Below are 21613 nucleotides of genomic sequence, written 5' to 3'. Positions count from 1 at the left end.
AACATTTCTCACACTTTGTGCATCAAGCATTTTGTCAGCGTGTCATCGCAGCTCCTTTTCAGACACGGCATACGTAACACAGTTGTCCTCATCAATCTGTAAGTGACAGCGTTCTGTCATTCAGATAAAGGTCACTTTTTGAGCTCATGCTCCTCACGGCCTCATTCAGTGAATTGCGCAGCCGCGATGTAGAAAGCCATGGTTTGGATGCGATATTTGGCACGAGATGACACGCAGTTTTCAGTGGAGTAAAAAGACTTATTTTTATTTTTAGAAGTTGATCTGAGCTTCCTGCCTCTTCTTCCTCATTGTTACCTGCACTGGCTTGTTCCTGACGCTCATATTACCTCTCTGTGAACCTTGTCCCCATATTGTCTCTGCTACTCGATGCAGAGAGCCTGTGCTTCATTAATGGGTCTCTATATACTGGCTAGAAACCTGTGCACGCCCTTGGAAGTCAGTGTGGTGTAATCTTATTACGTAAATTCGACTGCTTGCAGTTTAGGCATGTGTTGCACTGAAATAATTACTCGGTCGCACACGGTCTTTTTGTTTTTTAAAAAGAGACATGAAGTTGATACATTTTGATGAATGGAAAGGAGTGCATGTCTGAAAGAGGCTTATTTGTGTAAAAGTTTGATTGTATTGATCTTAAGTACACATGAATTTATAATTGTCACTGTATTTAATGGCCAACTGGCCAGTTTTAGAAATGTTTAGGTGCAGTATGTAAAGCACGCCAAACTCAGCCAAGACGCCAAAATGTAAAACATTTTCTATTAAAAACACAAGGTGGTGGTTCTTTGTGTTAAATTGTGTTATAAACGATTTTGTTCTCGTGTGTGTGTCCAGTCAGAGGCCCAGTAAATTCACAGAGCGCTCTCGACCCGGCGTCCAGATGATCTGCTCCTCCTTCAGCGCAGGTGAACGCAGCTCGCTGTGGTTTTTTTATGCATGCTTCCAGAGCACTGACAGAGAAACAGAACAAGATGCTCACTCAGACTAACTGGAGAACAGCACACATTGTGCGTCACCACTTGTGTGGCTGCTGCTCCATATCAGTAAATGTGGAATGACTGTGGTCTGTTTTTTGTGGGTATTTCTATTTTAAGGGTTAGAAAAATTACTGGTTTGCAAAAGCACGCACATTTGCAAATAGTTAATGTATACCAATGTCCCCGAGGTAAACCAGTGAATGTGAAACAAATATTACCCGAATCTTTTTTCTTTCTTTCTATTAAAAATATATGCATCCAGGTGGTATGTTCCTCGCCACAGGAAGCACAGACCACATCATCAGGGTATACTACTTTGGCTCAGGCCAACCAGAAAAGATCTCTGAGCTTGAGTCCCATACGGTGAGTCAGCGTACTTATTTATTTATTATTTAGTTACTACAAAAACAGCTTTAATCCAAGCGCACTGTGTTGGCTTATTGAACAAGTTTAAGATTTCAGCTAGTTTTCTGAGAATATTACTAAAAATGATCAAATCTGTAGCTGTTGATCTATAGCTATAGTTTTCTTACTGTTTGTGATATAGTTTTATTTTTTTCAGTGAAAGCTCCTCTTGATTTTTCCATTTGATTTATTTTAACAATAAAAGCAAAAAAACATGCTAGCTTCTGAAGTTTTCAGCCATATATCAACCTCCTCAGGAACATCTGAAGCAGACCTATAATAGTCTTCCTTATTTTCTGTCCTGTATATACTCTTCTAACCACAGATGCTCCAAATAACAAATACAACATGTGCACAAACAGTGCTCATTTTCAGACAGTTTTTTTCCACTCTTGCCTGTGTATGATCTCAGCAAGAGTGGATATAGTTATTCCAGTCATACTGCTCTGATCATGAGCACCAGCTGCTGTTCAGACCTTCAGTTTGTGAAGAGAGCCAAAGAGGAGGAATTGAGAGGATAAATAAAAAATTGGAATATCTATTTGGAAATGTGAAAAATACAAAGCTGCTCTTACAGTAGTCAACCTTAAAGGTGGATTTGAAATGATTTGTCACAAATATTGTTCTTGTCAATGAAACGTGGAATTGTAATTGAAAATGTCTGAGATGAACGAGTTATTTGACATTTTTTAATTTGCTGAAAATACAGTTTAACGCTAACTAAATAAGAAATAGGCTTGCGCTGACGTTTGTCTCTCATATTTTCCCACTTAGGACAAAGTCGACAGCATCCAGTTTTCACATTGCAGTGACAGGTGAGTTTACGCAGATTGCATTTCTATATGTGTGTGCGTGAGGTACATAGTTATTGCAGTTAATTTTTCTGCACCACTGTTGCGTTGTGAACCTCGCGGTGCTGTGATATAACTTGATGATGTCAGCAGCTTTGCTTAATGTCTAACACACACTCTTTGTGTGTGTCTCTCTCTCACAAACACACATTCAGACACACACTTGTGCTTGTGCGCGACATATTAAACTAGACGGAGTGCAGAAAAACAAGCTCAGCTGTAATTCCCCTGGGTTGCTGTAATCTAAGCTGGGAGGAAGGTGTAGACGGTGTATGCAAAGAGCCAGGGTGGTAGAGGTGGAGATCCGGGGGTGCATGTATTTACTGTTGATGTGTGGAGACGGAGGGAACCATTTTACTGCAGGAAGCTGATCTCAAAGTAATATTTTATATTACTTTGATATTATATTTTCATTCACATAAACGTGTGCGCGCGCGCTTGTGTTGCAGGTTTGTGAGCGGCAGCAGGGACGGTACAGCTCGGATCTGGCAGCTTCACCCTCAGGGCTGGAAGAGCGTTCTGCTGGACATGCAGACCAAATTACCCGGGTATGTGTCTCTGCACTGCCGTCAAGGCCTGGCCTTCCCATTAGTGCTTTTGTGCTTGGAATAAAGACCTTGTGAGCTGGGATCATCCTGGAGGTGATGATGTCAGTTTACATTTTAAAATAATCAATCACCTGCATTGAACGCTACAGTGTGTGATGAATTCTTCTCATGAAAAATGCAGAGTTTTGAAGTGTTTTACACGTGCTTTTATGTATTTAAAGTACAATGACCTACTGCATAATATACAGAAGCTGCATCGTTAAGTTAAAGAAAAATCTCTTTCACACCTGTGGGATAAAGTGTGACATGGTGATTGATTACCTGACTGCTCCTAGACAGAGTATAGATTTATTCCCAGACGGTGCATGAGTAGAGTACACTGACAGACTGTTTATGTCTTTGTTGCCTGAACAAACGCAACAAACCTAATGCAGCAATGAGGTCAACTAAAACAAAACCTAAAAAAAGTCCTAAATGCCCGCAACTTGGATAATACAAGAAGTTACTTGAAGTATTTAATAGAGTTAAATCTATAACCATTGCTCCTACAATCGGTCTGTAAACTAAAGAAAGTCTGGGTCAGGGTATTGCAGCAAAAAGTATTGGGATGTTTTGGATGTGTTGATTTTCACATCTTTCTTATGTAAACAGGAACAGCTGGGGTTGTGAATAATTATCTGAAGCTGCAGAAAGATAAGGTCTAACTGTCAGATTGGTCTGGCTCCTCATTAACGGTGTAAAAAGGGACTGAGGAAAATAGAATACATTCCTCAAAAGGAAAGGACAGTGGAGTTTTTTAAACTTAAAACTAATGTAGTTAGAAAAAGATGCGTTTCATTTTTTGTTGCGTCTACTTTTTTTGTTTTGTTTTTACAGTATTTTCATATTTGATACACAGTCATGGCCAAAACATTTGGCAGTAGCACAGAGTTTGTTTTTCATGCAGTATGCTGCTCAGTTTTTATTTAGATGGTTTCTTCCATGTTTCTGTGATATGGTGAAGATGAACTTTTATTGGAAATGAATAAAAATATGAATTTTGGAGTGATGCTGCTGCTAATACCTTTGGCAACGACTCTGTGTCTGATTTTTATGTGTAAACTAAACTAGAAAGACCTTAGTTGGGCTTAAATTTTAGTCCTGAACGGCATCACTGCTCTCCCCCTCAGGAAGTACAACCCTCCGCCGCTGGAAGACAAGGTGACCAAGCTGAAGGTTACCATGGTGGCATGGGATCGCCATGACAGCACAGTGATAACGGCGGCCAACAATCTGACGTTGAAAGTGTGGAACTCCATCACTGGAAATCTGGTCCATGTCCTGATGGTATGTGGTGACTTGACACTCGGACACAAACAAAGATGTGTATCATAATATCGTAGTTCAGTGTTGTGTGTTATTCTGTAACAGCTCAGATCACTGTTGACTGGACCACAACACACTGCCAGTTCACACTGTATACACATGCATGGCCCTCAGAGGTTAAACCCTCTTATTCACTTATCCACATGTTGATGTTATTACAAATTTTCACTTTTTTGGATGCTGTGACTTAAAAAACCCTGCAGACTTAAAGCCTATTAGCACATGAGTAGGGATGGGTATCGTTTAGGTTTTTATCCGATACCGGTGCCAAACCGGTACTTTTGAAACGGTGCCGGTGCTTAAACGGTGCTCGAACCGGTGCTTAAAGAATGGAGAACACACACTTTGTCCAAAAACCTCTCATGTTTAGCTGTTTTTTTGTAAAAAGATAACAATGTTAGCCTTTTCTGCAGCTATAGGGGATTTATGGCATCACTCTTGGCTGGAAGCAGTGCTTAATCAATGGAAAAAAACACAAACTTTGTCCAAAAACCTCTCATGTTTAGCTGTTTTCCACTTTTTCTTTGGTCATTTTAGCCTTTTTGGCCAGGGTGAAGGGAGTATCTGCCATCAAACAAGAAGACAGCCGCATGTAACTACGACGGTGTTTGCTAGTTCACCTTACGTGCATTAATGTAATGACGTGGTTAGCCTACTCAACGTAAATTACACACAAACAACATTAAGCTCCTCACGCAGAGAAGAACGGCTGCTGCTGCATCATCCGTCATCATTTCTGCTACACTGGCAGAGCTAGGGGTCAGGACTCGCCTCTTGTGCGTGTGGTCCGATAACAGGCACCACACGCGCAGTAGATGTGCTCAGTGTGAGGTCTCGCAGCAAGCTATCAAATACGGTGCATTTCTCGGCTTTTAAAGAAACGCTATGCGTCGCCAGGTGTTTCATCAGATTCGAGGTGTTACCTCCTTTGCACAGTATCAGCTTAAAGCACTTGTTGCAGGCTGCTGAGTTTGCATCTTTTGCTGTGGAGTACAGCCAGACTTTGACTGCTTCGCTTTGGGCATTTTTAATCTGTAGCTCTGCTCTAAAAGAACGTACGTACCTGGACCCGCTTACAAAGGTAAAATGATTGGCTAGAATCCAAAGTGTATGACATCTCAGGAAAATAAAGCACCGAAATGTGCGCTGCTTTTCGGTCTGGTTACTACCGTTTATGTCAGGACCGATACCGGTACCCATCCCTACACATGAGTGATATGGCTCAGCAGCTGCTGTGTAGGCTGTTTCCGGAATAAGTCATCCATGCTGTGTTGTGAATTTTTGATTTGTTGTGTCCATTGAGTGTTGATATTTGCACCGTGTGATTAGAATATTAATGTTCTTTTACTCTGAATAGAACTGGCGCTGAGGCTAATCAGTTAGTTCTGTTCTGGTTCGCTGATATGTACAGATGTGGCCAAAATGTCATTTTTATTTATTTGCTAATAAGTTTTTTAGTCCTTTCAGATTATCCATCACTATATCAGAGAAAGATGTAAAAATAATCTAAATAAAAACTGAATTGGCAAAGTGCATGAGAAAAAACTTTTGGTTGTAACAGGTGGTTATTTAATCATCATCATCATCTTTATTTATAAAGCACTTTAAAACAAACCACAGCTGAAAATGCTGTACGTTGGAACTAAATAATAAAATTACATACGATATAAATAAAAGCCAAATAAAAGAAAAAAGTAAAAGAAGTAATTAGTTAGTTAATAACTAATTTAATTCCAAGAGAAACTAAGTCTCACTACGGTCAAAAGCCAAAGAATAAAAATGGGTTTTAAGACGTGTTTTAAAAGTGGACAGTGAAGGGGCCTCTCCAACGTGCAAGAGCAAGTTATTCCATAATTTAGGAGCAATGATAGAAAAAGCCCCGCCCCTTCCGAGCTTCCTCTTGGATCTCGGTACTTTCAGGAGCAGCTGGTCAGCTGACCTAAGACACCGTCAGGGTGTGTAGGGACGTAGAAACTCAGAGAGGTAAGGCGGGGCTAGATTGTGATTGTTTAAAAACAAACATAAGAATATTAAGATGAACTCTAAAGGACATAGTGAGAGCAGCGACTGACTGACCCACGTAAAGTGAGTTAGAGTAGTCCAGACGGGAAGGAATAAAAGCATGGATCACTGTTTCCAAATGCTGCCTAGAAAGAAAATTTCACTCTTGCCAGTCGCCTTAAATGATAACAGCTGGACAAAGGTCAGTAATAACAGGTGTAAAATAAACTTCCAGGCATCCCAAATCAACAGACGAGGACTCACAGGGACCACTAGCACCAAACACCAACACCTCTGTTTTCTTTTCATTAAAATTTAAAATGTTTAAAGCCAACCAAGCTTTAATGTCACGTAGACGTGTCAAGAGCGGTTTTATGGAGATGCCAACCTTCTGCTTTAAGTTATTGTCTTCCTGTCAGTTAACAAACTAAACATTGTACTCAAGTAACTCTTCTGTATTACGGTGTTGCTGTTAGGGTCATCTTAGGCTGCTGCTGTTTCACTACTTAGCTCTTGGCCTTGTTTTCATCATTTTTACTTTATCTTTTGATCAGAAATCTAGTTGCTAACACGCTGTCAGAGTCTCCTTGGTGACGCAGTGATAAAACTGGAACATTTGATAGCTGCCTGAAAACAGTGTATATAAAAAGCAAACAAAAAACAGATGAATATGAATTTTTTACTTGTTAACTTAAAAAGCATGTGGGTTTGCACACTGACAGTGAGAGGAATGCAAAATATGCTCAGCTGTGTGTGGGCTTAAGCATAAAAAGTCAGGTTTGGCTGTTGCTTCTCTTTTCTTATTTCTTAATCTAATCCTAGATGTTCGTGTTGTTGGTCGACAGGGTCACGAGGATGAAGTGTTTGTTCTGGAGCCACATCCCTTTGATCCGAGAATCCTTTTCTCAGCGGGGCATGATGGGAATTGTATTGTGTGGGATCTAGCCAGAGGAGTGAAGATCCGCTCCTATTTCAACATGGTGAGCGTCTCGTCCACAGAACGTCTCCTCGCCCGCGTGTCATCGCCTTTCACTCGCTTCTGTTTCATTCACAAGTGTCCAGATCTCGATCCTCTCCCTGCACTTTTTTTTAACTGTATTTTCTCTGTTTATCTGCATAGATATGTGGTTTTATCAGGTATATTTCTGCTTCTCTTACACACATTCTTTTCCCATTCCCCTCCTCGTCTCACCCTTTATTTCACTTTCACCCGCTGTTGACCTTCTCCCAACTCTGTACTTTCACTTTCTCGCTCTGCTTTCTTTACTGTTCTCACTTCCCTTCGTGCCTTCGTGGCTCTCTCATCAAAATGAATCACATATGCCACTCCACAAATTTATCCAGTGCTTTAATTATTGTAGTATTTCCTGCTTCTATGGTAACCAAGGACGGCATTAACCACATTCCCAGAACATGTGACTCACATAGTGAGCTGGTCATTTGGCCAAATCTTGGTGTTGGTCATAGACAGTGAATAGTGTTGCTTAACAACACAAAGTCTTTGTGCATGTGAAAAGGCCCAAGTTTCAGGCTGAAACCCTCTTGTCAGGGTTTTTCCTAGCTTTGAATGGGTCTTTTGGTTGGAGGAACAACAATAGGGACGATAGATACATGGAAAGTAAAGTCGTAAGTGAAAAATGCCCAGCAGTAACATAAAAAACAATGCCTTGAAAAATAATTTTACTACAGCAGTGTAAGGAGGAAGCAGTTTTTTCATTGGGTCCGATCAAACTTTGAAAACCTCCCTGTGGACAGAAAAAAACACAAAAGAGGGTTGAAGAGTAAAGGTGAATGTAGAGTAAGATTAGCACAAGCAGAAAGGACACACAGGCAGGGAACTGCATAATCCTTAATTATCTTACACCGGGCCTTAGTGCACCCCCTCACTTCATCCTCTGCCTGCAACAAGCCCTGTTAACTCCCTCCTCCCTCTGCTTTTAAGACGTCTTGCTCTTAATTGGCTGCCCCTCTTAAGCAGAAAATGTGAACAGCAGGTGGGTGTGGCTTACTGTCAGAGCCGAGTGCCTGAGATGACCCTATTAGAGAGATCAGCTCTCATTGACTTTACACAGTGATGTAAATAACGTAGCTTTTAAAGCTGTCTGAACCCCGAAGATCGGTCCAGCCTCTGGAGAGTATGTTCATTTTTAAACTCGCTGCCTGCATATCACTGCATCACTGCGGGCTGGGATGGAGGTGATCAGATCGGGCACTGCTGAGGTGTTGTTGAATCCCAGGTTGCTGTTATAGGGGCCTTCACACAGTAATAACATTGTGATAACATGGTCAGCGAATCATCTGGTAGTCGTTTGGGCGCTGTGGGGTAGGGAGAGCTCCCTCTACATAAAGCTTGTGAGTGGGTGGAAGCATGAAATGGTCTAAAATCTCCTGGTACACACCTGTGGTGACTTTGGACTCGATAAAACAAATTTCACTGACCACTACCAGCACCAACAGAGGACACAGCCCACTCATAGCCCGCAGAAACAAGGTCCCCTCTAAACCGCACGGCTTCAAAGTTGCTGTTGAGGCCCATACCTGCTGCACAGACTCTCTGAACGATGTCACTAGTGCAGGACGGCAGAGGCTGTTTACAGGATGTCCTGGTTTCACTTTTAAGCTTGAATTCTTTTGAATCGGTATTTCTATTGTAGCAAAATTATGGTGCTAATTTCCAACAACTCTGTCATCCAGCTGGGCAAAAACACATGCAAGGTGTATAAAACTGAGTGGTCTATGTGCTGTTTGAGTTGGGCACTTTTGCATGAATGAGAAGTGTGAGAAGCTATAAAGGCATATTTCCATCTTGTAGTTGAATGGAGCCTTTGTGAGAATGAAGGAAAACCCGCAGATCAAACCAAAAGCAGCAGCTGGCTGACGGTCAGAGCAGTCAGGGGTTTCTTGCTGATTTCCTGTTGAAGAAGTTTTGCTTTCTGCAGGTGTCCTGTCGGTTTGCATAAACAGGCTACTGTTGTGCTACAAACTGTTTGATGTTTGTTCTTTGTGTGCGTATTTCTTTCTGGACAATTCTGCTGGCTTGCTGACAAGGCATTAATAGTGGGTTGTGCCCATGCAGTTCAAATAGCTACAGTGCAGTTTTAAGATTTCCCCCTCCACTCTGTCTCACCCTTGATAGATTGAGGGCCAAGGGCACGGAGCGCTGTTCGACTGCAAATGCAGTCCAGATGGGCAGCACTTTGCAGCCACCGATTCCCACGGTCACCTGCTCATCTTTGGCTTCGGCTCCAGCAGCAAGTACGACAAGGTAAACTGACCTGCAATATTTATGCACGTACACGACAACTCATCGCATGTTATTAGTAATAACAACAGCGCCGCACCCTCTCAACCTCAAAACTGTTTCAGATAGCAGATCAGATGTTCTTCCATACCGACTACCGGCCACTGATCCGGGATGCCAATAACTACGTGCTGGACGAACAAACTCAGCAAGCTCCACACCTAATGCCCCCTCCCTTCCTGGTGGATGTGGATGGGAATCCACATCCACCAAGATACCAGCGGCTGGTGCCCGGAAGGGAGGACTGCAGGGATGAGCAGCTGATTCCTCAGATGGGGGTCACTTCCTCAGGTATTCAGGCTGAAATAAGAGCTCTTTCTTTGGAGTTCTGCTTATGCGCTTTAGATATTTGCCTGGAGGTGATGCTGTCTTCTGTCTTATCAGAGGCCATCTGTCCGTGCTGTCATAGCCTGACAATAATCTTATCTGTCTTTAAATGAGCTCAATGTGAGGCTTTTATTGAAACTACAGTAGCAATGGCAATTAAGATTAGAGTTCAGAAGGCTGTTGGCTGGGATATAAACAGAAGCAATCAGCAGTTAATGAAATGTGTTAGTAAGGCACAGCAGAGATAGTTAAGTTATTAGGCAGCAGTTGTATTCGTCATGGCTGTAACAATGGTTGGATTTAAGCTCATTTTTTTAATTCTCTCTCTCACTTTTGCGCTATTCCTGGCAGGCCTGAATCAAGTGGTGAGTGAACAGGCGGTGGATGGTCCCAGTCCTCTGGACACCATGATTCAGAGGCTGCAGCAGGAACAGGACCAAAGACTGGGAACCAATGACATCTCTGCTGCTGCCTCAAACACCAGGTCCAGCAGAGGTAGGAGCGGTCATGACATTAAAGCGATGCTGACTGTTTAATCTGATTCATTCCCCACCCAAATTTCTTTTGTTCTCATTTTCCTGGATTCCAGTCATTATTCACATCTATCCATAGCAGCACTAATATGTTGGAGCATCATCTTACACTTGAAGCAGACGTGTTTGCTGCGATTGATTAATTCGTAGAATTAACAGCACATGTATTACAGCCACTATTTATGTTTTCTCAGACCTTTAGGTTGACAACATGATTCGTGGATCGTGAAGAGAGTTTTTTTTATTACTATTCAATGAAATAATGCATAATTTGCAACAACTGCAATTATGTAAATAAGTGTCTCAGTGGAATTTTAAACAGGAAATGTAATAAACCCCCCCTGATTCAAAGAGTTAGTGAATGCAGGGAACCTGTTTTCACAGAGCACACTGAGAGCAGGTAATGTGTGTTTGTGGGATATGATTTTTTATTTGGTCAATTAATTCTCAGAGTGATGAGTACAGAAGATCAGAACTATTTGTGTCCTCAGCTCTGGTGCTCCGTGGTAGCACATGAAAATAGAGTGTGAGCCAACTGCATTATGAAAGAACACTTTTTTTCCCTTTATAGATTCCATCAGTCGGTGGCTTAATAACTGATATCTGCATGTAAAGATGAAGACATCTGTAGACAAAGCTTGTCCCAGCTTCCATTTGTGGTGTTGGTTTTATTGACCAGTGACATCAGACATGGGTACATGCTGGTAAAGGCCAGTGTGGAGACAAAAAAAATGTTCAGTCTCAAAACCATCAGCTGAAGACAATTAAGCTTTTTACTAGCTGCATTCAATTTATTTGCATTCTTAAGCAGTGACTGGTCGTCTCAGCCCGTATATCTACTGGCTGCACCTGAGCCCCTGTGTTATGTCCCCAGAGTCAGCAGATTAGCTGATGGGCTCCTAAAATACTTAATAATCGACTCTCTACTATTTGAAGTCACGTTTTAAAAAAGTATTTTTTAAACTCCTATTTCTTACCTATGCAAACCAATTGTGTTTGAGTCCTTGGTGATTAGTCGATTAATCACGGGAGATAAAATAAATGGAAAATTGTTCTTTTTTTTTTAAATAATTTAAATAAGAAAAACATGAACTTGAGCTTTAAACTTCTGGTTTTGGAAGAAAACTGCAGATAATTCTGTGGGTTTTATGTAATCAATGAGTTTCATTTATTTTTTAAAATTCAGAATCTCAGATTTAATTATTATTATTGATAATTCAAATAATTTCTAGTTACAGATTTTTCCAATTTATTTCTCATTACTTTCTCATTTTATATCAAAGTTTTCTACTGTGAAGCACTGAAGTGTCCCATATGTCACACCTTAACAGAAGGTCTACTGGAAATAATTCTGAGATTTTGCTAGCGGGCTCATCATTTATTTAGTGCTGTGCAACAGTGCCCCAACAGTTTAAGTGAAACCCTATCTGTCCTCCCCCACCCCCTCAGGATCTGTGGGATCTCCCACTGAGGTGCACTCCCCGCCCAACGTGGGTCTACGGCGCAGCGGGCAGATCGAGGGGGTCCGCCAGATGCACAGCAACGCCCCTCGCAGCCAAATGGCCACAGAGGGAGATCTGGTAGCCTGGAGCCGCAGGGTGCTGGTCCCTGAGCTCGAAGAAGCCTCTGTCAGGTAACTCCTGAAACAGATATGTACACAAACACGTTCTCACATTCTCTGGGGCACAGGATCTCCTAAATATGACGAACCTCGTGATCTGTGCGTGTGCAGGAGACAAGTGAACTGGCGTGAAGCTAAAGGAGAGGAAGAGATCAATATTTATCAGTCAGAAAGGAGAAGACGTACTCTCCACTCTCTCCCCAAGGAGAGCAGGGTGAGTTCATTATGGCTGTTTTATTATGATTTTTTCTTTTCATTTTGAATTTCTTAACCAGAAATGTCTCAAACGCAGGACTTTGGTTACACTCAGCTCCGTTCTTTGCTTTTCCAGGTTCATCCGACATCAGAGTGTGTGGTAGACGAAGCGAGGAGGAGCCAAGGTAACCATGGCTATCAAACCCGCGCTGCCATGGAGGAGACAAGCCGGCAGAGTGCTGAGGCTGCAGATGAGGATGATAGCACCTCAGAGGTACATATTCATACTGCATTGTTACGAATTTAGTGAATAGTTTTAAGTTTTGATGTTCTGAGGATTTTACATTTTATTATAATGATTTTTGGCTTTCTCTGTCTTTTTTTTGTCCATTTGCTTTTGTGTCCTAATTTAATTTTGTATGTGTTTTCAGGGAGAGGTGGAGGTACGGCAAATCAACGGGCACTCCTCAGAGGAGGAGAAGGATGAAGAGGAGAAGGAGCCCTGGCCAGATGAGCATAGTAGTTCGAGGTAAGAAACACCGAGCGCATCTCCGATTTATCACGTCACTCATCTCCCGACGATGCGTTCGCACACTAAATGCAAATCAGAACGCGGCACGAGCAGACGCCGCACATCTGTGTGTTTAATCTCGGCCCCGTGATGTATTTGCAGCGATTACTCCAGCGATTATTCGGACTGGACAGCCGATGCCGGGATCAACCTTGAACCGCCCAAGAAGAGCGTTAAAGTGAAGAAGAAAAGCAGCGGCTCAGAGGAGGACGGGGAGAAGAAGAGGGAGGGGAAGAAGGAAAGGAAGAAAGACAAAGCAGATAAAGATGGCGCATTACCAAAGAAGAAGAAGCCAAAGGAGAAGAGGAAGGTTTGTTATCAGTAATGAACTGCATTTTCCTTCTCCGAAGTTATTTGAAGCTGACGAATGAACTAACTTAATTCAGTCAGGTCTTTTGCTTCACGCCGGATTATAAGCAGTGTACGTGTCATATTTGTTCTGCTGTGCGTCTTGCAGAGGACGCAGTTTCAGGAGCAAGGGCTAACTCTGGAGGAATGGCTTCCCTCTGCCTGGATCACAGACACGGTCCCCCGGAGATGTCCTTACATACCCCAGATGGGCGACGAGGTACACGCCGACCGCATCTTCACCACATGTCTGCTCACACCAAAACACAGGGTCATGTTTTACATGGCAACAAGGACTAAAGTCTGCATCACAAGTCGGAGACCTCATGTGGCATTAACGGTCATTACACCCATGAAAACAAAAGGGCACATCTCGAGCAGTTATGCCACGTCGTTGTAATTACATTGCAAACGCGCACCAAAGGAATTTACAAGTGCAGTTAAAGCCGTTAATTCTTTTGCATATGTGTGTGTGTGTGTGTGTGTGTGTGTGCAGGTGTACTACTTCAGACAGGGCCATGAAGCTTACGTGGAGATGGCCAAACAGAAAAAAATTTACAGCATCAATCCTAAGAAGCAGCCGTGGCACAAGATGGAGCTCCGGGTAAGAAACAGTTTGACAGTAAAATCCGAACCAAAGCAGCGTTTCTCTGAAAAGCGCTGCCTCTCCCCTAAATATGCAGTGAACCGCAGTTATATCCTGGCTTCACTGACATTTTGAAGGTGTCATATTTTCAGTGACATTTCTCTTTTAAGAATGTAGACATCCAAAGGTAAAAAGGCGAGCCCATGAGAAATTTTTTAAAAAGACGCTGTGGGCTTGCTGAGCTTTGGTCCGTGTGGGACATGGTCGTGTAGGGAGGGGTTCACCCTGCTACCCCCTCCCACTGGGATGTGGATATTTGTTGGTGCGCGTGGCTGGATGTTCTGGCGTGGTCGTTGACCCACTTCCTTGGTGGTCCGCGATCTGCTGCCGGGTGGTTCTTTGGCGCATGGAGCCCTGAGACCCTGATCTCGGCTCACACCAGTATGACTAGCTTCTAGTGGAGTCGGCTGCCCGCTGCCTCTGGTCATCTGGGACTCGCGCCCCTTTGCTTTGGGCGCCCCATCTAGGCCCTCCCTTCTTGTCCTGCAGGGATGGGGATTACCCAGTTTTCCCGGATCCATCTCTGTCTGCCTGGGCTCTTGAGGGCCATCATTGCAGCTTTCCACCCTCATTTTCAAGTACATTTGGTGACAAAGACACACAAACACACTCACACTTGACACTCTCTCTCTTTCTCTCTCACACTCTCACACACACACCTCTACAAGAGTGTTGATTTGTTACCCGTGTCATACTGTATACCCCATTGAATGTAATAACTGGAATAACATGAATAGAAATGAAGAAATAAACAGTTAAACCCTGAACAAGATGATCCTATAGAGACTTTATAGAGCTGATCTTGGAAAAGCAAAATGTGTTTGGCACGACAGTCGCTCAGCTCCTATTTGTGATTGCAAAAGCTGCCAGACGGGACACGATTAAAACAAAATAAGGCAAATAAATAAATAAAAAATGACACTGTCCTCCTAGGAATACATAGCAGGACCCAGGGATTCACGCACACGTTAGTGCAATCATTAACTGCTGTTTTGTTGCAATGCAAAAGTCGACAGGATTTTTGCTGCAAACCTTTCACCGGTGTGGCTTCTTTATCTCCGCCACACGTCTGGTTTCACACTCCTAGTTTAATCTTATTTTTTCTTTCCTAAAAACATCTCTCTACCGAAAGACAAATGTCTACTGAGCATAAAAAAAAGGTTATGAAACTGCATATGGAGCTGTCTACGGAAGAATGAAAAAAAGCCACCCCCTTCAGACGCTTTAACACTTGAGAGCAACAGTTTATAGGATTGCATTTTATATTTGGTATACATTTCATTTTTTTTCTGTCCTTCTGCGTGAGGAAGCTGAAATAGCAATTCCTGTGCAGACAGCAGAACATAATGCATTGCGTGCACAGTGTGCTTCCTTGTGAATGTGCTGCTTGTAGTGTATGAAATGCAGCGTTTTCTTCTACGACGTCTTTTTATTTTCTCTCAGTATTTTGTACAGCCAGACTTCTATCTTTAAGTTTTACTTTTTCTCAGCTGGAAACAAACCTACACCCTACACACAAACAAAAAAAAACACCAAACACTTGACTTGGGGCTTTCCTGTAGGAAAGAACAAGAAATAACTGAAAGAGGAATCATTAATCGAGACTTTCAGGATGATTTGCTTTATTTTTTTGTCTTGAGAACTCAAACATGCTCGTTATGTCGTTTTTTGTGGCATTTAGGAGCAGGAGTTGATGAAGATAGTTGGCATCAAGTATGAGGTGGGTTTGCCCACGCTGTGCTGCCTGAAGTTGGCGTTTCTGGACCCAGACACTGGAAAATTAACCGGGGGATCTTTCTCTATGAAGTAAGTGTCTCTCTCTGCCTCCACATAAGAGTACAGGGTTTTTCCTGACTCATATCTGGCCTCTGACTGCAAGTCAGAATGCAACTCTGTTATCTTACTTAGTTACCCTAACAATAGGGTTTGGTACCTTTCACGTTTGAAACAATGCTGGTACCAGAGCCGGTGTTTGGGGAATTTGGGACTGTTTCCCAGTTATACCTTTTTCCAGTACAGCTTTTTGTAAAATAATACATAAAACATTTTTATCCAGCTACCTAATTATCTGAAGAAGATGTAGGGTCCCGACCATCATCCGTGGGTTCAGTGGCTCATATGTTGGCAACAGACCTCTGGTGTATTTGGCTTTCAAGATGCCAAACACTCCACAGCTTTTAGATGTATTCTTGAGTCTGACAAGGTGCTTCCCCAGATTAGATGTGTTGTCACGGCCAGCTTTGTGTCGCTTGCTTTGCGTTTTGAAAAGCGTAGCCCCACCCAAGGCTGCTTTTTGCACACCGCTGCTGCCATTGGCCTGTGTGATTGTTGACACATAACTGAATTAACGGCACATGGTCTCACTCGCTCTTCATCTTCCTTTCGTCCAGATGTGTTCTAATACCCGAATTTGGCACCAGCTGATTGCATGCAAATCAGTACTCTGCAGTACTAATTTGGTTGATACTTTTAAGAAGTAGAAAAGTTCATTTCTGAGTTGAGAAACAAAAATGTGTGTGCTGTTTTATAAATACTGATAGTTTTTCTTTGGCTCTGGCTAAAACCATCTGTGGAATAACTGCTGTTGTAAAAGAGTTTGTGCATAGGTGTAAAAAGACTGCAATATATGCCAAACATTTATCAGCTTTTAAGATGAGCCGACGTCATTAATCTTTCTAAAACACTACGGGACTCTTGTCTTATATCATGTTATATGGTCTCTCTTCAACTTTGCAACATGGCAGTTATAAAACTCACATTTCAGCAAGGTTTCATATCTTTACACAAGACAAGAGGTTATTGATAAAAACACTGACTCCAGTAATATTTCCTGACAGCAGATAGCATATACTTTATGCATACAGAAGTGAACCGCTACTACAAATCTCTTGACTACTTGCAGGTACCACGACATGCCTGATGTAATCGACTTCTTGGTGTTGCGGCAGCAGTTTGACAACGCCAGAAAAAGGCAGTGGCGCATAGGTCAGTTTTACCTTTGCAGTGCGACTTCACTCAAATATAAATGATATCGTATATGACATTCATTTTCTTTTTTGCAGAGTTCTCTGTAGTAATGTGATGTCTCCATAGGTGACAGGTTTCGGTCAGTGATCGATGATGCCTGGTGGTTTGGGACCATTGAGAGCCAGGAGCCCTACCAGTCCCAGTATCCTGACAGCTTGTTCCAGTGCTACAATGTCTGGTATGACCACAGCTTGGATTTGCTCTGTTCTCAGCAGGGTTGCACTTCTTTTTGGCATGACAGCAAATCCGTTGCATTCGCATTAGGTAGGACCGTCTTGCATCGGCAAGACTGCAAGACGGCCTATATAAGAACAAAAATGTGCACAGGCAGAGATGCATACAGAAACAAAGAAATTAGATCAAAGGAATGACGCAAACAAGACCAACATGAATCACATTCAGAAGAACTCGCTGGCGATGGTGAGGAAAAGGAAGTAAAGAGGAGCAAAGTGTCACATTGACTGTCATCAGATTCAAAGGTGATGATGACAGTCACTACATACTTGACGTGTTTTTCCTCTGAATTCCAGAAATATCTCTGAGACGCTGAAACAGTAGGTTAGAAAGCCAAAGTATAGATGATGTAATCACCACCAGACAGTTTCTACTAGACTCCACTACAGTCATGTACAACAATGGCATACGATAACGTAGACGAGGCATACTTGATAGAGCTAGTGCCACCTCTTAGTGACACCATGAAACTTCCCCCAAAAATGGCACGCTATGAGTCAGAGAAATTTCAACCAGGATTTTTTTTTTTTTGGTCTTCTTTGTTTTCTTTGACGTTGGCTGTTGCAAAAGTGTGAAACCCTCGAATCAGTTCCCACTTTGTCTACTGTCCAGTTGGTCTCCTGGTACAAAAAGATAATAGTGAATACTATTATTTAACGATTTCAGGTTCTTACATCCTGAAACACCAACAGAATATTTGTCATTCAAATATTCCCATTAACACTTAACAGGAATTTACTTGCTTGGACAAACTCGGACAGATAGCTGCTTGTGATTATGCTGCGTCTCCCTCGCTATTGCACGAAACACCTCGTGGCTTGGAAGAACTTTAAAAATACCTTTTGCATTGCTGTGACTTTACAGTTTGAACCACTGATACATATATTGTATGTTTACTGAGCGCTTCATTATTGGAAACCTTGTTAAAGAATGAAGCGGTATGCTCAATACTACATGCCGACTTTGTAAAATACAAAAGAACTAACAAAATACTAAGATTACAATGTGATGATGATGATGATGATGATTATAATCCAACCCTGTTTCCCATCCAGCTGGGATAATGGAGACACAGAGAAGATGAGTCCTTGGGATATGGAACCCATCCCCGATGATGGTAGGAATCTGAAATGCGGTGCTCATCTGAAAAACAACAAAGAACTCATTCCTTCAGTTTTAACAGCTTACAGTTGTGACAGTTTTGTCCTTATGTCTTTGCAGCCACGTTTCCAGATGAGCTGGGCCAGAGTGTTCCGCTCATCGAGGAGGAGCAGAAGGAGCTGCTGTACGTTCCCCTGGACGGTGAATGGGGCTGCCGCACACGCGCCGAGGAGTGCGAACGCATCATCAAAGCCATCGACCAGCTCTGCACGCTCGGTATGATGTCACGAAGCGCCCGTTAACATTAGCCACGTAAGCGGTGATATGAAGTTCCGCCGTGAGGGCGCATTTCTTGTAAGGTAGCAGCTGGATGACTCTTCCCAGTGTGAGTCACCACTCTTAGCCCATGAGTCAGATGAACCAGCCAGGGGCCAGGATCATATGGTCAAAGGAGTAAGCTGCTAACACAGTGAACTAAATGTTAAGGTGCTTTCATGAATTCCCGTTAAGTGATGTAATGACACATTAGGAACAGACTGAAGGCCTGCTAGTGGAAGAAAGATGGTGTGATGGCTCCCTCTAGTGACAGTTTGGGGATTAGACACAGATTCACACACAAGCTCTCACTGCACAGCACGCTTGGCCTCAGATTTACTTAGCAGGGCAAATTGGTGTGATGCTGAAGCTGCAAGTATGTGGGAGTGGCAGGTTATATGGCTAATTTATGAACACACAGTCAGCCAGCTATATTGATTATAACATATCTATATAAGTCTGTATTCATGTCTTCCTTAACCCTTTAAGACCGACCATAGAACCAAGTGCGCCAGAGCTTATATTATATTTTTACATGCTGTAGAGCCATTTTTGGGAGCATTTCAAGTTGATATACATCAATACAACCATTATAGCCCAAATTTTAATAATATGTCTGCATTAAGTGCATAGTAATTACATAAATTGCAAAAACGTGCAATAAACTACAAAAAAATTGAAAATCGTTTTTGTTTTTTTAACATATATTTCTAGTTAGAGAAATTTAAGAAGCTTATCCCTCAAAACTGTAAATACAAAAAAGTTGCACAAAATAGTTTCCCATCACAGGAAATTTATTTTAAGTGTCTTCATAGTTTTATTTTTGAAATACACCAATTTTTATATACTGCAGGAAAAAACGAAAATAAATCTTACAATGCAAATTTGCAAAAAAGACAGCATGTGCATCAAAATAAACTATTTCCAGCAGTGCAATATGAGTCCTAAGCATCCCAGACACGACACAGAAAGTCATAAAGTCAAACATAACTTTTAAAAACAACAGTATTGGCTCATAAGGCCCTGATGGTAAGCCTGCTCCGACCGGCTTTAAAGGGTTAATCGGTGTGCAAATTTAAACGAAACTTTGCACGAACATCGTTTCACAAACAACGATTATTAACATCTATATGTTTAAAAAAAAATCTAAATCTGTCCCAATTCTTTTGATTTTCATTCATATTACATTTATTGAAATGCAATGTTACATTCTCCATTTGTGTTTGTGTCACGTGTCACATTCAATATACGTATGTACGTATGTAAGACTTGGTACTTTTAAATAATGACCAATGCAATCTACCAAAAGCAGCGCAAATTTGCATGTCAACTGGTTTTGATATGAGGGCAATGGACTGTGTTAGAAACGAGCGGGCTCCGAGGGGTCTTGGAAGTCGAGGGAGTCGTTCTCAGAGTAAATCAAAGAGCTTGGGTTGTGTTCAGGATTCATCCAGAGCAGGGCTGCTTTATAAAGAATGATTCCACCATATAAACCTGTGCAGTCAAATCATTAACATGGGGATCAGCAGGGATCAGGTTCCAATCACGTTAATGAACTTGCTGCAGCTGCACCACATCTATAAATGGTCACGTTGCTCTTTTTTGCTGTAAGAATACACACATTACTACTCACTACTACACACATACTAACACTAAACATCGTTGTACTACTAGACATTTCAAAGTTTTCTATAACTGATCCTATTGTAGAGCGATAAAAAAAGTAAAATGCATAAAAATAACGTATCGTGTTGCAGAGCTCCGTGTGCGCGCTGAGTAAAATGAGCAAAGATGCAGGTGCTCTCGTGCTCTCTGCAGTTTTCCTTATGAACCGATCTCTGTGTAGAAATGTACCTAAAAACCTGAAACACTGCACATCACTCTAGTCACTGTAAAAACGAACTGTGCTGACTGTGATATATCCAAGGTTTGTCTGTTGTATTTTGCCTTTGCTCCTAGCTACAATGCTCCACACTAAGTTATCCCAAGTTCTGCTCTGTTTCATCAACATTCAGTGTTAGGATTCAGTGAAGAGCTTTGGCACTGCCCTCGGAGCTTTGAGCCGTCACACCCAAACCTATTATGTGTTTGTGCTGATAACCTCTTCCCCAGGCATTCCAAGTAAATCAGCACTCCTACTGCAAACTATCATAGACACATAAAAAATTCAAATTCCAACTCTGATTTTGTGTTCTGAGTGAAAACAAAATCTTCAAATATATGAACAATAAAGTTAGAAGCAAAAAGAACCAAGTCCACACCTTTCAGTCACAAAACTAGAATCCTTAAAGTTTCCTGTTTTTAAGGTAAAGGAAGGGTTTTGTCCTAAATCTAGCCCATGGTTCACTATCAGGAATGTTTTCCAGTTATGCTAAAGCTCCGTTCAGTGACAAAGTTAAACAGAGATATGAGGATGAGATGAAAGGGTGCAGGAAGCAAAGATGCCAAAAGAGAGAGATTTTGTTCCCTAACAGTGTTAAATGGAGCTATCACGTGGTATTTATATGTAATAAATGATAAAAGGTTCCGGGTATGATATGTGGGTCTGGAGCCAGCCATCTTCAAAGTGCATTTGAGGGACAGAAACATCCTCCATGATGGTCAGATAGGTGAAAGGAAATGAAGAGAAATAAGTAATCATAATGAAGAGCAGACTGTTTTTTGCAGAACAGGATTTTTATCAAATATCAAATATTTTCCTCCATTGGAAACATCTAAATTAAGACAGGGATATATTATATATATAATATATATATATATATAGAATAGCTGCAGAAAGAAAAACAGGATGAAAGTGTTTGCATTGCTGTTGCAGGGCTTCTTTTGTTGGAAAGGAATCAAAATCAATTTCAGCAAATGGATTAAAGAAACACGTGCACACCATCCTGCCATAGAAAATAAACCAGTTCGTGTTTTTCTGTTATGTTTAAACTGATTTAATTCCTCATAATACCAAATGTGGATCCCATTGGCTCATGTGCACCACTAATATAACTCATGTGTATTTCTCTTATCACGTACTTGCTTCAACAAACACAGATGTTGCAGCACCGTTTGCCTTCCCAGTGGACCTGCAGGCGTACCCCACGTACTGCACAGTAGTGGCCTACGTCACTGACCTCAGCACTATACGCCAAAGGCTGGTGAACCGCTTCTACAGGTGCGTCCTCTCAGGTTATCACATACAGAGCGCGTGTGAAAGAGACCGACCGTAACAGCTGCGTTTTCC

The 21613-nt window shown here is 41.9% G+C and overlaps 1 protein-coding gene across 1 annotated transcript in view; it reads left to right on the top strand.

The window, feature by feature from the left end:
• Positions 1–21613, top strand: part of LOC120724590 (pleckstrin homology domain interacting protein) — a 38820-nt gene that overhangs the window by 9589 nt on the left and 7618 nt on the right. The window contains exons 10-31 of the mRNA XM_040016850.1: positions 853–923; positions 1258–1358; positions 2175–2215; positions 2701–2799; positions 3969–4125; positions 7011–7145; positions 9302–9430; positions 9532–9757; positions 10145–10288; positions 11776–11959; positions 12059–12161; positions 12279–12416; positions 12574–12671; positions 12816–13023; positions 13171–13281; positions 13558–13665; positions 15389–15513; positions 16610–16692; positions 16801–16912; positions 18024–18085; positions 18190–18345; positions 21424–21544. Of these exons, the coding sequence (XP_039872784.1) occupies positions 853–923; positions 1258–1358; positions 2175–2215; positions 2701–2799; positions 3969–4125; positions 7011–7145; positions 9302–9430; positions 9532–9757; positions 10145–10288; positions 11776–11959; positions 12059–12161; positions 12279–12416; positions 12574–12671; positions 12816–13023; positions 13171–13281; positions 13558–13665; positions 15389–15513; positions 16610–16692; positions 16801–16912; positions 18024–18085; positions 18190–18345; positions 21424–21544 (2712 nt within the window). The remainder of the gene's footprint in view (positions 1–852; positions 924–1257; positions 1359–2174; positions 2216–2700; positions 2800–3968; positions 4126–7010; positions 7146–9301; positions 9431–9531; positions 9758–10144; positions 10289–11775; positions 11960–12058; positions 12162–12278; positions 12417–12573; positions 12672–12815; positions 13024–13170; positions 13282–13557; positions 13666–15388; positions 15514–16609; positions 16693–16800; positions 16913–18023; positions 18086–18189; positions 18346–21423; positions 21545–21613) is intronic.

Source organism: Simochromis diagramma, unplaced genomic scaffold (genome assembly GCF_900408965.1).
Source record: "Simochromis diagramma unplaced genomic scaffold, fSimDia1.1 OVJJ01000802.1, whole genome shotgun sequence".
NCBI classification, from domain to species: Eukaryota; Metazoa; Chordata; class Actinopteri; order Cichliformes; family Cichlidae; genus Simochromis; species Simochromis diagramma.
This window is presented reverse-complemented; position numbering and strand designations above follow the sequence as displayed.